The 19,613-nt window shown below is 46.0% G+C and overlaps 1 protein-coding gene across 10 annotated transcripts in view; it reads left to right on the top strand.

Moving 5' to 3' along the window:
- The window catches only part of DENND1A (DENN domain containing 1A), a 139,023-nt gene that overhangs the window by 66,762 nt on the left and 52,648 nt on the right, over positions 1–19,613 (top strand). For all 10 annotated transcript variants that reach the window (XM_071817390.1, XM_065853561.2, XM_065853558.2 and 7 more), the window contains exons 11-12: positions 5,695–5,740; positions 15,326–15,427. In XM_071817390.1, the coding sequence (XP_071673491.1) occupies positions 5,695–5,740; positions 15,326–15,427 (148 nt within the window). The remainder of the gene's footprint in view (positions 1–5,694; positions 5,741–15,325; positions 15,428–19,613) is intronic.

Genomic DNA, 19,613 nt, shown 5'->3' with positions numbered 1-19,613 from the left:
AAAAGTGCCTTTTGCCCCCTAGCATTTTAAAAAGTCCTCAGAAAAAACCCAAACTCACCTGACTGCCGTAGGATGCCGTGTTTTAAGCGCGGCTCTTAGTGGCAGGTTGGCTGTTTTGTTGTTTTTTAAAGTGACAGTGTTCTATGTGACATTTTCTCTGCTTTAAGCAGGAGCCGGGATAACTAGCATTCCTAAGTGAAGCGCGAGGAACTGAAACATGTAGATCTAAAGGAAGCTTGTTCCTCTGCAGATGATTTAAATGTTAAGTACCTGCCTATGTCGAGGGTACACGGAACGGAATCTAAAAACTATTATCTCCTGTAGAAATGAACCTTCAATTTACTCCCTGCGCAGGAAGGGCAGGCTCGAGTCATTTGCAGTGCCAGCGGGTCCCTTTCTCTGCATAATGGGCTTCGCGTCTGTAATTAACACTCGAGGGCTGCTGCCGCCAGCTCTTCCTGCAGGTACATGCTGCTCGTGGTTTTCAGGACGGCCGTGCGGCCCACAAGAGGCTTTTACGCCGGGTTTGAAGATGGGGTGTTCATCGACTTTCTGACAAAGACGCGTTGAAGGGGCTGAGCCCAGGCCCCGCGGCCGGGAGCACAAGTGTGCAAAACACAGGCACTTGGGCAGTGTACCCGAGGAAATAAAGACACAAGTCACTGAGCTCTGCTGAATGAACTCTTTCATGGCCTAACACCCTGTCCATATAACAAATGAGCCGGCTAGTGTGAAAAGTATGACTGAAAATCGTATAACTATTAGGCAGATTGGAATTGCATGTTTACAAATAGAACAACTGATTGCATTGAAAGGATTTTCTAAAACCTAATATTTATGTTCACCTGCATTCCTCATTCATGAGCTGAACCACAGAACTGAAAGTGCCAAAAGCCTTTATCTTCCAAATGCTTGTCCACGATGCGCTTCCTCTGTGCAGCAGGGACGCCGAGCCAGTAATAGTGGTGTGGTACCGTATACATGGTCTGGAATGACTTCAGTCATCTGCTCCCTATCATTTGGATTAATTGGGGGCAGGACGGGGAAGCAAGGGGGAAGAGCGCTATCCTTATATTTTTATTTTTTAATTAGGAAGCATTCTTTGATATATTTTTCAGCCCAGAGAAAGACTTGGGTGGAGAGGACTAGAAATTGGTGGGAATCCTATCATAAGGTTTCACACCTTAATGCACAATTGCTTGTTCCTTTGAGTGCAGAACAATAGCGGGAACATACAGAGCACCGCTGTGGTTTTTAAAAACTAAATAAATAAAAAGTGCATGCCAGCAGGTGCCAAAAGCCCTGGTTAATGAGACACCGCCACCAAGCATCAGCAGCCAAGCACACACAGCTACTTAAATTCGGCCAGATCTTGTCCATCTATTTTGTTGTTGGCAATTTGAGCATTTCTGGATGTGGAAGAAGCAGTCTGTTAATTTTCCTCGCTACTTGTTCCAGTTTGTTTTTCATGTGGCATAAAAACCCTCCCACTGTGTCTGTTTTCTCCCTCCTTGCTCTGGGTGGCTGTGCTTAAAGTTCAGCCCTAAGACAAAACCCGTCTTTGCTGAGCTGGGAACACAGCTTGGTGTGTTCTGAGTCCCAGGGCATTGTCACTCGGGTGAGGCTGTGCCTTTTACCAGAAGCAGCAGTGTATTTTCCAGGGTGATTGAAACAACCTTTTCCATGAGCGTCAGTGCGGAGCCGCCTTCCCGAGCACCCGGCACGGCCGCTCAACAAATGGTCCTATTGGTGCAGTCTTCCCTTTCTCCCGGAGTGTTTTTCACTCCCTTTCTCCTGATTTCTAAACTGTGTGTAGTTCAATCTGCTCCGGGTGCTCCTGCTGCTCGGGAATCCATGGTTCCCTCCTCAGGTGCCTCTTGGAAGCGTTTTGATTTAGCCCAGGACATCTGTGCGCTCACTACAAGCTCTTGTAGTTGCTCTTCTGGTTTCTTACCTGTATGTTTTCTACATCATCCCAGTTTCTGCAGTCGAGTTTCTAATTTGCATCAATTACCCCAATGAATTTTGGACTGAGTTCTGTTGCATTTCAGTGGGCAGCCTGCCCCGGTGCCCACGGTGGGCGAAGCAGCACCACGTTGAGTCAGTATCTGTGTGTCAAACATGAACTTAGTAAGCGTGATCTAATCAATTTTCCTGGAACAACGAAACAAAATAGTACAAAGCCCTGTGTAGCTGTAAGCCGTGAACCTTTTTGAGGTCCTTGGGTTTTACATTACTTTTTCTGGAGAATTGCAGTATTTTTCAAGTGTGGGGTTTTTTCACTTAAGAGAAAATGTCCCTCTATTTCACCTGCTTCTCTTCCAATTAGTAGCTGCCCACCTCTTGGGAGCATAATTAACAGGTCTCTAGTTAGCCTAAGGAAACGAATTAAAGAAACTGTAAAAATGCAACGGTAATAAATGGGCAATACATAGCCATTAAGTCCACAATATCCATATTCATGCTTATGCATTGCTACTTTAATGATTTGATATTTACCTATATAACTCATTTGATTATAAATAACGCTGATTGCATTGGGAACCCGCGTAGCACAGGAGCAGTAATAACCCTCCTCTCGTTCGCAGACGGAGGCAGGCGGTTTGTTTGAGCCGTAAATACGCGCAGTAGGAATCGATTTTTCTTAGTGTTGCGCTCAGTGGACATTGGGTGCTGTCAAACTGCTCCGAGCGATGAGGAGACCCTGGTGACGTGTCCAGCGCAGGTAAAGCTGGGCTGAAGGGCCGTCCTTAGGCTGCCGGGGCCCCAGGACAGCCAGGGGTTGTGCAGAGCGTTTGTCCTGTTCATACCGGCCATGTGCTCACTCAAGTTCACTCAAAAGCTTTGGAAATACACATCTAACCTGGGAAAACATTAAAAGCCGCCTGAGCATTTCACGTCACCACACTTCAACAGCCGTGTGCGCTGAATGGGGACGAGGAGCCACAGTGTTCTGTGTGCAGGACAGCACTTGACTATTTAAGTAATGGCATGTGGTGAATACACGGTGCAGAAAAACGGTGATAAAAACCATTGATGAAGGCCGAACCTTCAGCATTTGCTGCCAGGTGTGTTTCCTCTTCATCAGATTGGTGAGTGATGACAGGGAAATGCAGCCTCTCTGGGAGATTTTATTGGAAATAATTGTGCTCTTTACCAGAATTATATTTTATTGAGGTTACTTACGGGGTTTGCTTAGTTAAACCTTTAGGAGTATAAGGAGCTCTCTCGGTCGGTTATCCTTAACCTATCTCTGCATTTGCTTTGCTGTTCATGTGTCATTGAACAATAATGTCGGTTCTGAAAAACAAAATCGATTTTGATAGCATAGGTATTCAGATAATTTGATTTTTGTTGTCCATGGAGAAAACACTCATTTTGCTGATGAACCGTAATGGTTATGTTAAAGCAGTTGTGAATAAGCAAATGTGGCACAAATGTACTTCGAAGCACGAGTGCTCCGTGGATGCCTCACACCTCTGCTTTTCCTTTTGTAACCTTTCATGCGAAGTAAAGGCTGCAGAAAGTCAGGTCAGTGCAGCCTTTGTGCAGCCTGGAGCAGTTTTAGGGGCTGCATTGCCTTTAATGTAATACCTTCCACTAGAAAATTGAAAAGATGATTAATTGCATCCAAAGCTGATCCGTATATCTTAAACCATATCTTTCCTACTGACGGACACGATACAGTTAATTAACTTTTAGAGGTTCGGGTTTTCCTGTGCTCGGTGACAGGCTCCCCTTTCGGGCACGTTAATAAACGGGGTTTTCTGGAATACTGCGCTCTTCCTGCTTCCTTTCATTACCTTAGCCAAGGTTCCACTAGATGAGACGTTTGCAGTCTTAAGACTTCCTGCCGAGGTTCAGACTTTGTATTTTTGAGATTGAAGCTGTCGTGTTCATGAAACTACTTAATTAGAAACACATTAATTTCCCTGCACGCTGGAGGAGTCTGGAGCGGCGGAGCCAGGCGCGCGGGGAAGCTGAGCATTCGTGCAGCTGGCAGCTGAAGCAACGGTTTACACTTCGAATATAGAATTACTGGGGGATTTTCTAGCTCCTGGAATGTGGCCATTGGAAATGAAGAGATGTGGGTGAGAGAGAGAGTGTTTGTCGCAAATAAAACACGCAGAATGACAAATAAAAACACTCCTCAGCTGAGCAGCAATCCATATGTAATAAGCGTGTATCACGTTGTACGGTAGAAATGTCTGTCCAGGAGCTTGGGTGTGTGTTCTGGTTCTCGTCTGGGGGTCACAGGGGGCAGATTCTCGGGGTTGGTGCCAGGGCGGCCCTTTGGGAGCTGGGGTGGGACGGGACACATGGCAGCTCCCGAGGGTCCTGCGAGGGTCTCCGTGCTGGGTTCTTCACAAAGGAAAATGAAGTGTTTTTACGTAGTGTTCAATATGGGGGCTCTTTCCATCTCTACTTGCAGCGTCCAAAAGAGTAGCAGTTTCAGGTAGTATATTAACAAACATGATAAGTATTAATATGCATATCAGTAAATATTTCTTAAAGGTATTTCTCATGAAAATAAGGATCGGAGTGATTTTGGCTGGGCTGGTGTCTTGCAGCAGTTTTCTCCGCGCTGCGCTTCTCTTGGTGAGCAGCAGGTACGCGTTTGTAAAAGCGACGTGGCAGATATTTTAGTCCAAGGCAGCGCAGTGACATTTCTCTCGTTTTTTCATCTGAATTTGAAAATGAGCTCTTTGAGCTCGTGAATCCCAAATGAAATAGGCTCTATTTTAGAAGTTGTGTCTGTCTGCGTGCTTCCCGTTTACCAGGCAGCATGTGCCGTATTCGCAATTAGCAGCTCTGGCACCTCTTGGATGTTCTTGTAGGCAGCACAAATAGAACCTTTCCCTCATCAGTCGAGTGGGAGTCCTGTAATCAGCTCAATATTAGCAGTGCTGCACACACACAGACACCACTTCGTTCAGTGTTCTTGTGTTGCGCAGTCCGTGGTGGTGTTTGCTGGCGCCGTGGAAGACAGGAAAGATCCATCTTCCTCTCAATGTCGGCGTCCTGGTTGGGAACAGAAGGGTCACAGGTGGGAGGGAGGCTGCCCAGGAGCCTCTGGAGTGGTTGTGTTCTGAGGGAATAAAGGGATCAGCCGCTATGTAACTCTGGAGTTAACCAGACTCTTCCAAAGTCATTTCTATATTTTCCTTTTGTAAACGTAAACATTTCAGGGTTTATATTTAAATTATTTGAAATGCCTCTGGACCCATATTCAAAGGATGTAAGACTTGTAATACCGGGTGATATGTGTACGTTAAATTAACCGCTAAACACTACAACAGGATCGACTTTTCCAAGGAATACTTTTAGAAAAGGTCTGGGTATTTTTTTTAATATTATAATAACCATTTTTTTCCCTCCCCAAAAAACCCCAACAGGATTATAGATTTATTTAATAGCTGTTCTTATGTACCTGGCTTAACTTAGTCACTTAGAAATTCTGATGTCGAGAAAAATTAAAGTCTTAGAGCAGTGAGAGGAGATTGCATGGTAAAAGAAGCATTTCAAACATGGAAAAAAATCTTTTCACATCTGGTTTGTTTATCTCTCTTTTTATTATTATTTTAAGCAAAATCTAATCCAGTATCCCAGTATTTTCCTGTAGCTAATTTTATAAGTCAGATGTGTTAATCCAGTGTTATAAGAATGTAAAGGCGTTTTTTCTCCTCTCCGCAGTGCCCCAATGCCCTACCTCATTGGAATACATCTCAGCTTGATGGAGGTAAGTCTTTCTCACCATTTATGAACCTATATATAGCTTTATGATTTAGAGCCAAATTCTGCAGGCAATTATACATTCATTCATATGCTTAAAAATGAAATAATCCTGTGAATTTGGGAGTGCTGTGAGAGCTGCAGTTAAGCACGCCCGGTGCTGTGAGATGTGGGGTTCAGGGTCCCCGGGCTGGGCAGCGGCCGTGGGGTCAGCGCGGCCCCGGCTCTGCACCCGCACCGCCGAGATCCCACCAGAACGGTGACGCTTACACTTCTCTTCTAGGCTTCTGCAGACAGATTGTAGTGTTTTTAATGCTCAAAAGATCTGAAAAGAAGGAACTTGCTGTTAATGTGAACACAAAGCTGGCAGAGAACCAGCCATCACAGAAAGCTGCACATATAAACAACTCAGAGTAATTCATGTGACTTCTTAAAAACTCTGCAAGTGGAAATAGCACATTTGCTTTTGCTTCCAGTCCTGGTGAAACAGTCGATGACTTTCCCCAGAAATCCAGGTCGTGTCGCCTCTGGGGACTGCGCTGCTGGGACTCCGTGTGCCCTGGGAGTCCGTCGACTCCTGGCCCACGTACCTGTGGCTGGAAATGCAGGCTCAATATCGAGGGTACATAATGATGTACAAAGCTGAGTTTTACATCGCACAAAGTAATGGGTATCACTAGAATATCTGTTCTTATATTGTCCATAAAAATGGAAATATTGATCATACATGCTCTTTCACTGGTATTCTGTGTAACCTTCCCCCTTTCTCCAGCATTGAGTACAGAACTGCAGTACAATAAGCAATTATTTTAAAAGTCAACCTGTACATTTGTTTGCACATCATATGCTTATGTTAAGAGGGGGTTCTGATAATTATCTTAGCATACTGCATAGACAAGACCAAAGGAATATCTAAGAAGAAATATTCTAGCATATATTTTTCATGCTGATGAAGAAATAATTGGAATCAGGGAATCACTGGCTTGCTTATTACAGGATCTGTCTGTTTGAAAAAGGGAGCGACCCAGTAGAGGATGGGATGTTCTCTCAGTGCAGATACTTGTCAGCCTTCACAAATCCGTTTCTCACAGACGGATCCGTGCTTGGCCTGGCAATGGTATAAGGAGCCGCAGGTTGGTGATGACACCTCGGGGTGCTTTGTGCAGTGTCCCTCGTGCCCTGCTGCGCCCACCCAGCCGCTCCTTGTCCGGGTGGTTCAGCCCGCAGGGCTCTCTGGGCCTTCCAAACTCCATCTGTAGAAACTCAGAAAAGGAGTCGCTTTTGGAGAAGCCAATTTTCATCCATTTTAGTAACTTGTGAAAAAATCTGTTTAGTACTAAATCCAGCAAGGCTTTTGAATAGCCGGAGATTCTGGAACGCAGACTCGCTTTGGCAAAGCACAGTCATTCAAAGCGCCTTCTGAAATCAATTAAATAACTAAAACAAACTGTCTTTTCTCCTCCCTCTGCTCTGAAGGGTAAATTGAATGCTTCCAGATAGAAATGTGTCTGTGCTTTCCCCACTGGGCCGTGGTGTCTGTGTGTGCCCTGGGCAGAGGAACGGGCTGGACAGTGAGGGTTCCCCTCTGCCTGCTCTGCTGGGAAACCTCCCTCTCTCTGGCCTGTTCTTCAAATGTAGCGATAAAACCCTCTTTTATTTGTCAGAATAACAACTTAGTAACAAGAACAATTTTTCCTCATGATCTAGCAGTTGTGTATTTTTTAAAATAGAATGTATTCCGTTTTGCACATCAAAATAACTCTATAAACTACAACTAAACCCCACTGTCATTATTCAGTGTTCATTTTTTTTTTTAAATGCTGAAATTTCAGCAGAGAGATCTTTTGAAGTTTTTTGCTAATCCGTGTGTTCCAGTTTCAGGAGAAGGGATTAATTTCCCCAGTCCTCTATTCAGGTTAAGACAGGTGGACTCTGTATCTGCTGCACAGCCCCACGGGACTAATCCAGTTCTGCCCCAGCAGCTGCCACTGCAGCGCTTGCCATTGTGTGTCAGTGGAAGGCGCAGGGAACGCGGCGCTGGAACGGGGAGTCTGGAATGCAGAAGGAAACATGCCTGGCTTTGGTGGTGTTTCTGTGGGGTTTTGCTGCTGCTGCCTTGGAGTGGGTCCTCTGGAAGAAATACAGCAGGAATGTGAATGATTTTAACCAAAATACGCCCTCTCTCAACTCCAAGTTGTTTTTTTTCGAACCGCTGTGTGTCTTGAAGTTAGTTTGCAGTTTCCTGCGTTACACGGGATCTCTGGAGAAGGATTTGTCATTTTAATGGAAAATGACAAAGTTTTCTTATGATTAAAATATCAAACATATCCATTGACTGTTAAATCTAATTTGCTGTGACTGAAATGTTCTCCAGCGAGATAAGATAATCTCCTGTTATAGGTCAGAAGGCTCCAGCTGATTTATGAGGGAAAATCTTGGTAGAAAATATAGAACTGTGTTTTGTGCTCTTATTTTTCAGCTTGTCTATCATCACCTAGTTAGTCATTCTTTATAAGATTTCCATTTAGCAATCCATAAAGTGACTTCAAAGAAGGCTAAAAGTTTATAAGCTGTTGGATAAGCAAGGCTGGAGCTATCACATGAATAATGGAACTTGCTTACGGAACTAATTGAATTCATATTAGATGAAGATAAGGACTTAGTACGGATAAATAACGAGACAGGGAAATGAAACTCTATCGAGTGAACATGTCCCTTTCGTAATCTGGTTTTATTTTCTACCTGTGTACCGGATGCTGGTTTAGCGTTCAGATGGTATAGAACTGACCTTTGTGTTCTAAGCGGTGTCAAACTGAACGGGCAGCTTTTCCTTGTTGTCCCAGCGAAGCAGTGTTTCAGCAAGCGTCCTGCAGAAGGGCTGTTAGCGCGCTGGCGCTAGGCAGGGGAACGCCCTTGACCTAGGGCTGCGGGTGCAGCGGGGCCCGTGTGGCTCTGATAACCCGGGGTGCTGAGCTGTGGAGGTGGTGCTGGCTCTGGCCGCCGGGCACACCAGGGCCGCCCTCACCATGCGGCACAAACACCAGTTCATCACTGGAAAAGTATTTCTTAAACTTTTGGGTTGATATTCAAGTCACTCAAGGACTTTTTCTGGGGCTTCAGGATTCGGATTCTTGCAAGATTGTCCAGAAGGAATTTGTGGGTGAAACCACGTTGCAGTTGTCAGAATGATTTTCTAGTGTTATTCCTAAGCGTAAAGGACAATTGTGTAGATCGTAAGCCCTACATGGGCAGATTTTGATTTCCTTCTAACCCGGTAGGAGTAAACACGTCCCAGCAAGGCAAAGGAGGTTCACTGCGTCCCTGTGTCTGTCCGCCGGCACGGCCGCTGCTCCCCCTGCGCGGGCCGCTGGCCGGGCCTGTGTGCAGCGCCCCGAACCCGCTCTGCCGCGGCTCCCTGCTGCTTTCCAGGGAGCCCTGAGGGTGCCGTTTGTGGTCCGGTCTCATGCAGCCCCGTTAGCCGCACAGAGCCTGAGCCAGCGAACCCCGAGCAGGTCCCGTCGGCTCGGGCTCAGCGGTGACAGGGCTGGGACGTCCCCTGGCACGCTGAGGGCTCCTGGCCCAGGCCTCTTCCAGCGGTGGCGTTAATGGTTAGTTCTGTTTTTTTGCCTGGAGAGAGGAGCAATGTTTAGCTTTTTGCCTCCCTTTATACTTAGTAAATCACTGCCTTTTCTAGCTGTAACTGCAGAAGTGTAGCTTTGTTTACAGGGCTTAAATGAAGGGGTTATATAAATATCTACACTTAAATCCAGGTCTTAAAACGAAATGTAATTTAGTCACGCACAAATATTATAAATGTGGCTCTACATGGTTTCAGGAGTATTCACAGTGCAGTTAAAATATGATGAACTACTTCTGGAGTTATCTTTTATCCAATTACTGGAAAAAATGAGAATAATAACTGTTTTAAGAAGCGATTCTGTCTGTGAGGATGTTCGAGGGGCGAGTTTTAAGAAAGACAAATACTGCAGTACCCGGGGGACTTACCAGTGAGCGCAGGAGGCTCTCTGGGGTGTGCGGCGGTGCCTGGGCAGCACTGGTGGCGTTTGTCACTTGGGGGGTGGCACTGGTGGTGTTGTCACTGGGGGAGTGGCACTGGTGGTGTTGGCACTTGGGGGGTGGCACTGGTGGTGTTTGTCACTCAGGGGGGCGGCACTGGTGGTGTTGTCACTGGGGGAGTGGCACTGGTGGTGTTTGTCACTCAGGGGGGTGGCACTGGTGGTGTTTGTCACTCGGGGGCAGCATTGGTGGTGTTTGTCGCTCAGGGGGGTGGCACTGGTGGTGTTTGTCACTCTGGGGTGGCACTGGTGGTGTTTGTCACTGGGGGGGTGGCACTGGTGGTGTTGTCACTGGGGGGGTGGCACTGGTGGTGTTGTCACTGGGGGGTGGCACTGGTGGTGTTGTTACTGGGGGGGCAGCACTGGTGGTGTTTGTCACTCAGGGATGGCACTGGTGGTGTTGTCACTCGGGAGGTGGCACTGGTGGTGTTGTCACTCGGGGGGGTGGCACTGGTGGTGTTGTCACTGGGGGGGCAGCACTGGTGGTGTTGTCACTGGGGGGTGGCACTGGTGGTGTTGTCACTGGGGGGGCGGCACTGGTGGTGTTGTTACTGGGGGGGCAGCACTGGTGGTGTTTGTCACTCAGGGATGGCACTGGTGGTGTTGTCACTGGGGGGGTGGCACTGGTGGTGTTGTCACTCGGGGGTGGCACTGGTGGTGTTGTCACTCGGGGGCAGCAGCTGCTGGCTCGCAGCGTGGTCACCTGTAGGAGCGGAGCAGCGGAAGGGGGGCTGGGCAGAGCCCACCTGCGGTGCCCATCAAAGGCCGCCGGGGTCAGGGGGCACATCCAGCTTAACCAGATCTGTCTGCTGAATAGCGATTTCAGGTTGTAAATCTGGGGGTGATTTCATTAAGTCCTTCTGGCTGCTGTTGGGGCATGAAATAATAAAATTTTATATCCGCTGCCTTTCCTGCTTCTGGCAGCCAGATTGACACGTCGCTGTCTGCAGCGCTGCCGTGCTTTCCTTAGGAAAATACAAGGAAACTATTAACTAAGTAGAGACAAGTCATTAAGCAAATGGATTTTAGACTTGTTGTGAGCCATGCTTTCACAGGCATTTCAAAGATCATGTACGCCTACCTTCTAAAAACGTTACTTTTTGTGGAGTTTTACCTTTCCGAAAGAATTACTGGAAGGGAAATTTTCTGTTTTCTGCTACAACTCCTTTTATATGTTGATCACATTTGCATCTGGTTATGAAACCTCATGATCAGCTTGGTTTATGTTTTGGCACCGGTTTAGCCATGCGGTCATTCACCGTCAGACCCGGTGGTGCTGCGCGGTGGTTGTTGTTTCAATGAAATAGTCAATGAAATGGTTCATCTGAAAGAAGTTTAACTGAAGATTTTTTTTACGATAGGAAACGCAAAACCTGGCAGCTGGGCGCAGTGATAATAAAATACCAGTTAGCATCAAGTGGTGCTGGTATTACTGATGAATATTGCTCTAGCATGGGATCCAAGTGAGGCAGGGAGCGCCCTTCATGTTTCTATTAGAATACAGTTTCTTGGTGTTTTTGCAAAGTTTCACATAAACCATTTAAATGAGTTGAGTGTTCGCCGCTCGTGGGCCGGACAGGCGCACTAACTGCTGCTTATTTACTGACCTGGTGTTTAAGGCCCCCTGGAGTTTGTTTGAAAAGTTAAGAGATTTTCACAGTAAAGGTGCCATTTCTGAAATTTAAAGTGCTCTTTTCACCAGGAGATAAGTTCTCTCTGATTAAGTCAGTAATTCTTACTAAGCCATGTTTATAGAGGCCATAAACAATGGGTTCAGTGTGCTTGTTAAAGCAGCTTTCCATACCTCTCCGCTCTTTTAAAAAGAGACATTTAAAATAAAAGGCAGGTGTAGGTGTTAGTTCGATTTGATGGTTTTTAGATGATTAATTATGGCTACAAGTAATTCAGTGAGGATGGCTGGGAAAGGTTTGCAGCAGTGCTATGGGATGCAGGGAATCACTTCTTTTGACTCAGCAAATCCCTCCTCTGTAGGAAAATTAGATACGGAAACTGTAATGTTCGTGTTTCCTCTTGTTCTTTGCTTTTCCACGTTTTTTTCAGCAAAATATGAACATATACAATATAGTCCATTCTCTCCAACAGGTACCACTTTGTAGAACTTCATTTAGATATTCAGGAAGCTGTGAATGTGGAATGTGGCTCTATGCGGCTTAGTGGTTGTCCCTTCGCATTTGCAGAAAATGACACCAACGTGCAAGCTGTACCTGTGAGAATGATCCACGTGGAGCTGTGATTCACAGACTCCAGTGGGGTTTAATGTGGGAAATGCGGTGGATGCTGGGAATTTTTACTAAAATTCCAACAACAGAGGAAATGGTTTGATTTCCAGGCCAGTTGGGCTGATAGGTGCAAAAGAACCGTTTAATTATTTGATAAAAGCCCTTATAGCTATCTGGTATTACCTTTATTGAAGATTATAGTGAAAGACGATAAAAAGAGATAAGGGTTAAGATGAATGAGTCGGTCTACATTTCTCCAGGATGAGCCACAGTTGGACCATTGAAAAATTACAATTTTCAAATGCATTGCAGGACAGATGCTATAAATCAAGTTAGTTTCAAGTGTTCTATGAAATGTGCGGGTTTGCCTCCAGGGAGATGCGCTGTCCTAGTGCAGACATGGAGCGGTTTGGCAGCAGGTTTGCTGTCCCGGGCTGAGCACAGCACAGCACAGCACAGCACAGCAGGTCGGCACCGGCGTTCCCTCCGGAGACCCGCGCTGCCGGCCCCGCGCGGAGCTGCAGCCGCCATCAGCGTCCCCAGCCGGCACCGCGAGCGTCCCCAGACCGCGCTGCAGGCGGGAACCCCCTGCACGAGCCCCCCTTTGCTGCACAAACCCCAACGTCTGGCGGAAAGGAAGGTGCAGGTTCACCCCAGAGTTACCAAACCAGCCGCTGACACGTTCCAGCACGTGTGTGTTGCTTCTTCGGCAAGAATCAAGAGAAGGTTTTAATTCCTTCTGTCTTGTCCTACTAGCACTTGATTTTGACAAGCTTCTGGCTTTGGTTAAGTATGTTGCAAGACCTTTTTGTTGGAGTTTTTTCGACTCCTCTGAGTATAAGTGAGATTTTTAATTTTCTGAAACAGGAAGGAGCAAATCAGTTTGTCTGGCGCTTCCGGACTCCTGAAGGAGCGAGACTCCGGGGTTGCTTTAGAGTTTATCAGATGCAGCCAACAGAGTGACCTTTGGTTCCTGAAATGCAGAGGAAAGTACCTGGTTTGTCGTGCAGTACTTGTGCTTTTTATATGAAAAGCATTAAATGTAATATTCTTCCATTTAAGTTACAGACATTTCTCAAGGAAGAGCTAAACCTAAATGTCTACAGAGTGCTTTTTATAGTTGTTGGCTTTTTTTTCCCCCCACTAAGTACACAGCAGTTTTCTTTATAGACAGAGGACTGAGCCTTGAAAACTGAAGGTAATTATTTAGATGCCTAAGGCTCAACTTTGCCATTGTTTTAGAGCTTTAGTTCCTTTCTTTTAAAGGAAACAATTCCTCCCACCCTGCAAAACCTTAATTAAAAATTGAGCATGTTTTTGTTCATTTTCCTGCTCAGTAACTTACATTTGGTCCTATTATAGGTATGTAGGTATTTAAACGTTTGTTTTCAGTGTCACTGGGAAATTTCCTTAATGACCGTATTCTCTGGTTGTCGCATGTGCAGGGGCTGTGTTTGAGGAGGCTTGGATAGGTTTGATTAGTCAGCCAAAAGAAGTTCAGTTCTCCTGTTAGTGGAGAAGCGTTAAAATGAACATTTAAATGCTGCTCTGTTTCATGCGATTGGTTCGTTTACTGTTGTTTAAGCAGGGAGATAGTCTGACAATGTTTAAATTTGCTGAGGTCACCGATGCCTTTAGACACTAAAAGTCAAAGGTGCTAGCGATAGGGGTTATTGAGAAATAGGTTCTGCTTTTCTCTTTAAGACTGTTACAGATGGTGTAAACTTTTTTTCTTTCACTTAAATGATTTCTTTCTTAACCTCTGGTAGTGTCCATTTTACTTAAACACAGTTGTAAACTTGTTTCTATTCGAGTTCCAAAATTCAGCCTGGAATTTGGAGACCAGTTCCCATCCCTGACTCACTGCAGCTCTTACCTCCTAGAAAAACCACCATTTATTGTTATAGAAATTAATTTCCAAGCATTGACTCAGGTAGGAACTGCTAAATGTGCAAACAGGATACCTGAGTTGAGATAAACATTAGCAGAGGTGCTTGAAATAAATCTCTGCTTGAATAATCTCAAGCAGTAACTCTCTGGTTGCAGAAATTTCAGTATGCACAATATTAAGAACTTCTCACAGAATCAGTGTCAGGGGTTGAAGGGCCCTGGAAAGCTCATCCAGTGCAATCCCCCCCTGGAGCAGGAGCACCCAGCTGAGGTTCCACAGGAAGGTGTCCAGACGGGTTTGAATGTCTGCAGAGAAGGAGACTCCACAGCCTCCCTGGGCAGCCTGGGCCAGGCTCTGACACCCTCACCATGAAGAAGTTGCTTCTCATATTTAAGTGGAACGTCTTGTGTTCCAGTTTGAACCCATTACCCCTTGTCCTGTCACTGGTTGTCACCGAGAAGAGCCTGGCTCCATCCTCCTGACACTGCCCCTTTATATACCTGTAAACATTAATGAGTCCCCCCTCAGTCTCCTCTTCTCCAGCTCCAGAGCCCCAGCTCCCTCAGCCTTTCCTCACACGGGAGATGCTCCACTCCCTTCAGCATCTTGGTGGCTGCGCTGGACTCTCTCCAGCAGTTCCCTGTCCTTCTGGAGCTGAGGGGCCACAACTGGACACAATATTCCAGGTGTGGTCTCCCCAGGGCAGAGCAGAGGGGCAGGAGAACCTCTCTGACCTACTGACCACCCCCTTCTAACCCACCCCAGGTACCATTGGCTTCCTGGCCACAAGGGCCCAGTGCTGGCTCATGGTCACCCTGCTGTCCCCAGGACCCCCAGGTCCCTTTCCCCTACACTGCTCTCTAATAGGTCATTCCCCAACTTACACTGGAACCTGGGGTTGTTCCTGCCCAGATTCAAGACTCTACACTCGCCCTTGTTCTATTTCATTACATTTTCCTCACTCAGCTCTCCAGCCTGCCCAAGTCTCTGATGGCAGCACAGCTTCCAGTGTCACCACTCCTCCCAGCTTGGTGTCACCAGCAAACTTGCTGACAGTCACTCTATTCCCTCGTCCAAATCATTGATGAATATATTGAATAACACAGCCCCCAGCACTGACCCCTGAGGCACTGCACTGGATCCAGGCCTCAGCTGGACTCCGCCCCATTGACCTCGCCTAATTCTGTGAATTGACGGTTAATTTTCCAACATGGAAAAGTTTTAATAAATAAACCAAATTATGACAAAGACAGGAATGTTGGTTGTTTTAAAATGCTTCAGGTTTTGCAATGCCTTGATGTTGCGCCGTCACTTGTGTTCTATATGTGTAAGATTTAACTCTTCATACTTCTGTTTTCCTTTCCCTTGAATTTGTTCATTTTTAGAAAGTAAGAAACATGGCCCTGGAAGATGTGGTGATTCTTAACGTAGACACCAACACACTGGAAACCCCTTTCGATGACCTTCAGAGCCTTCCTAATGACGTGGTACGTATGGAGTGATTTGTTCAGCTATTCCATTGCTGGAGTGTCCGTCTGTGCGAGCCCCTTGCTTTGCGACCGATCTGCAGGGAGCTCAGTGTAAGCTGGTCTGCTTGAGGAAAAGCTCGAGTGATGCTGAATGCCCAGTGCCTCCCGCTGCAGCATCCCATCGTTTGTCTGGGGTCTGTGGGGTGATTCGTTCTTCCAAAACAGGGAGCTCGGGATGAAAGGTCCCTCTCGATTGGGAACGTTGTGGCTTTAGTCAAGCATTTAGTCTATAAGTTGCTTCCATGAATTTTTTCTGGCTTTATATAGTTTTTCCTTTAGATTTCACTCCCAGCATCCAAATCTGCCAGCTGGGCATCGCCCGTGCCGTTATCCGCAGCCCAGGGAATGGCAGACTTGTAAATGTCATGGAATTATGTAAGAAATGTCTGGATACAGCGAGTCCGAGGCCTCAAACATGTATATGATTTGTCAACAATCAAGTATTATATTAGATTTTATGAGACTTCATTAAAGGAGCTGTTGTAGGCGCACTGTAGAACATCAGAAGAGACTTCACCAATAAACACAGAACTTCAAGCTTTGGAATGTAATAAATTTTAAGAGACTTCCTTCCTTTCATTATTTACTTTTACTTCACTTTTATAACAGTAGAGAGTTGTGTTTTATTAGTTCAAATTTCTTGATTCAGCTTTCCACAGGTCTATTTTAAAGCTGCATTTTCTCTTGGAGGATGTTTGGAGCATAGCAGAGGAAGTGCTGCCAGCAAATTCAATTAACTGGCATAGCTCACAAATAGCGTACATGGTGTATTTTTTTTCACAACTGCTATATAAATACAGCTGGGATTAATATTTGTCGCAACAAAGCCCTAACTCGAATCGTGTTGCGTTGTGTAATTAATGTTTGGGATCAGTGTTTATGTCTTATTTAGGTTTGTTTCACTATTTTCGTTACCTAGAGAAGGGAGTATTCTGCTCTAGGTCGTTTCCTTTCCTTCAGGCTGCTTAATATTTGGCTTTGACCACTAGAGAGCAGCTGCTCTTCTTTGTGAGAATTGAATTTCTGTCAGTTTTTTCATGCATCATGTGTCTGGAACTGTAAGTGGATCAAGTTGTTCATCTCAGCAGGGAGACTCTAAAGCCAATCCATTATACTTTCTTTTCCCTTTGCATCCCTGGGCGGCCGGGGAGCTGCTGGGAGCGTGTGTCCCCACCGGCCTCGGGCTTCAACGGTTTTGTGACCATCAGTGTCTGCTATGTCAAACTATTCTGCCAGTTTTGCTACTGGCCGTGAACAGTGAGCAATTAACGCGCTGCTAAATAGACACAAAATTTACTCTCCTAAATTAAATCTGTATTCAACACTGAGGAAAAACATCTTCTGTGCGATGCATTTGCCATCAGGTAATTAATCCAGTGGAAAACTTTTAGAGCTGCTTCTCCCCTTCCCTTGAACAGCTTTTTTAATCAAGTAAAGCAATGCCGTGAAGTCCTGTGATTGCTGTAGAGCTTCAGGCCGTCGTTGTGCTTGTTTCATGGTAGCGACGTTGCTCCCTAACCTGTGGATTCTCAGGGGTCCGGAGTGAACTCCCTTCAATCCCGTGCCCCCGGGATGCAGACAAACCCGGGCTGTGCGACGCGTCCTTGCCGTCAGCGCTGTGCTCCCGCAGGGCAGCTCAGGCCGTGCTTTGCCCGCTGTTCCCCCGGACCCCTGCAGATCAAGGTGTGTTGGACTGCGCCCCTGATCCCCGCTCGGGCCGAGCAGGCTGTCCCTCCTTCACCTGCTGCTGCTGAGATCGTGCGGAAAATCTGGCAGCACGAGAACACCCTGGGAAGTAACTTTCCTTTTAAAATAGTCAATATTAAAAAAAGAGCTTTATTAAGGACTGTGATTACAATAAGTGCATCTGCTGCTGACAAGTCTCCTACACCACCGTCTGTGTTGCAAGGAATAGCAAAGAGGGGGTAGTAATTTTTTTTTTTCTGCAACCCTTATGGTTTTTCATGTATTTCCAAATAAGTGTCATCTTCTAGCCTTAGTTGTAGTCAGAGCTTCGTATTACGAGGAATAAAGCATAAGCTCACCCTGTCCGCTCGTAGTTTTTGCTAAATGAAGCCCTGATGCGGCGCGCTGCGCCAAGGAGACCTCGCCTAGCTGGTAGCTGGGAGAATATTGGAAATTTGCACCAGCCTGTGAATATCTGAGGCTGTCCGTAATTCGGTTGGGTGTGCTGCTGTTGTCCATTCCTTAACAACTTACACAGGCAGGAAACCCACGTCCCTGTTTTTCACTTAGTGGGAAATCAGCTGATTTCAGGACAGCAAGAAGTACTAAACTACACCTCTACAGCAGAACCGTGTTCTTAAAGGTGAATCCATCTTTATTTCTTACCCTGTGTTTGCGATAGAATGTTTCTTGCTTTATTCATGTTGACAACTGAAAAGCCTTGGACCTAATTAAAAGAATTTCCACTAGCACCTTTACTGAACCATTTCATTATGCTGCATTGCACAGATTGCATTTTGAAACATGGTGATAGTTTAAATCTGACCTTTAAACCTGAACTGCCAGAACTATAAAAATCTTCTTTAAAAACAGGGTAGACTGCATGTATATGTGTCTGTTTGGCTAGAAATAATCTTCATATTGAGTGGTCACAGTCTTTCTTTTTTTTGGATTATTACTGCCTCTTTAGGCAGGAAACAATCATAATTCCGCTTGTATAACTTAGTCTTACGTACTAATTTATTCCAGAGTAAACATCTTATTTTTTATTACTTAGCTTTTAGGTTTAGAGAGCAACGGAGCCCCCTGAGAGACATCTTGGGGAATGGGCGTGAGCTCACCTTATGGGCATGATCGACTAAATCTGCTATCATGTGTTATGTTAATAAGTGCTTATGGGCTCGTTAATGCATGGATCATTGGCATGAGCTGCAGCATTCGGATTTATAAACAATGCTGGACACGCTCTTGGTTACTTCTGTTATACTAGATAACCGCAATGAAAATCCTTCTACAACAGAAGCTGCAGAAAATTCAAAGTAAAAGGAAATCTCTTTGCGAATGTTTTGCTAAACGCAAGCACAAATATACCACGTAGTTTTAAGAGAAGGGAATGTAGCGCACAGCATGGGTTCTGTATTGGACACCTACGCAGGAGGCCCAGGAGCCGCGTTCCCGCCCTCCCTCCTGCCCAAGGCACCTCCTCCAGGTGGGGTGTGCGGGTGAGGTGGCCGCGTCCTGAAGAACCGGTCGCATTTCTTTCAAGAATCAGTGCCCAGATGGCTGGGTTTGTGCCGTGACACGTTCTGCGAGATCCGCCTCAGAAACCTTACCCTGTCCTCATTCTGTCTGCAACACCAAAACATTACTACTGGCATAACTATTTGTTAATGATTTAACATAACCTATAATGCTTGCAGCACAGGTACAGCAAGCTTGATGTTAATTTTTGAAAGGTTTTGATATTTCCTTTCCTAGCTTGTGTTTGGGAAAGAAAAACGCTGTCACTAACAATATATAACACACAACCTGACTTCAGTAGTTACTGAGCGCTAAGCGCTGGAAAAGAGACATCAAACCAAGTCACAGCCTTCTTGTATGTGTGAGTAATTCTGAAGCAGAACAGTACCAGATAATCCTCTAAATCTTTAGCCCTTGGTGTACACAGAAAACAAAGAACACTGGGGTAACCTGGGTCCCTGGTAGTGTTAACTCTGCCTGTGTAGGACGGTGTTTAGTTGACACTCGTTGGGTTTGATGGGTGTGTGAGCAGTAAGGGGCCCTCGGTAAGGAGCCCTGAGGGCTGCTCAGCTGGGGCCTGAGGGGGCGAAACCCCCGGCAGGCGGGAAAAGGTGGAGGGTGCAGAGCGGGGCCGCCCACGGCTGGGCTGAGTCTCCTGAGGAACAGGGAGAAGAAACCTGAGTAGAGACTGGGGACAGAATGTTGTTGTGAATTTCAGACTTGTAAAAAACCTGCGAGTTTTGTTTCGTGGCTGGCTCGGGGTGTCTGTGGCGAGGGGGACGCAGAACTTCACGCACTGCCCTTGGAAGGGAACTCGACAGCAAGGAATGGTGGGTTTGGACTAGGAGGGAAGGCTGAAATGAAGCTTTTCTTTTCCTGTTGGTTTCTGAATAGAATCCAAACATGTCAGAGAAGCAAAGCAGCTTGAAAAGTAATG

This window comes from Patagioenas fasciata, chromosome 20 (assembly GCF_037038585.1).
Source record: "Patagioenas fasciata isolate bPatFas1 chromosome 20, bPatFas1.hap1, whole genome shotgun sequence".
NCBI classification, from domain to species: Eukaryota; Metazoa; Chordata; class Aves; order Columbiformes; family Columbidae; genus Patagioenas; species Patagioenas fasciata.
This window is presented reverse-complemented; position numbering and strand designations above follow the sequence as displayed.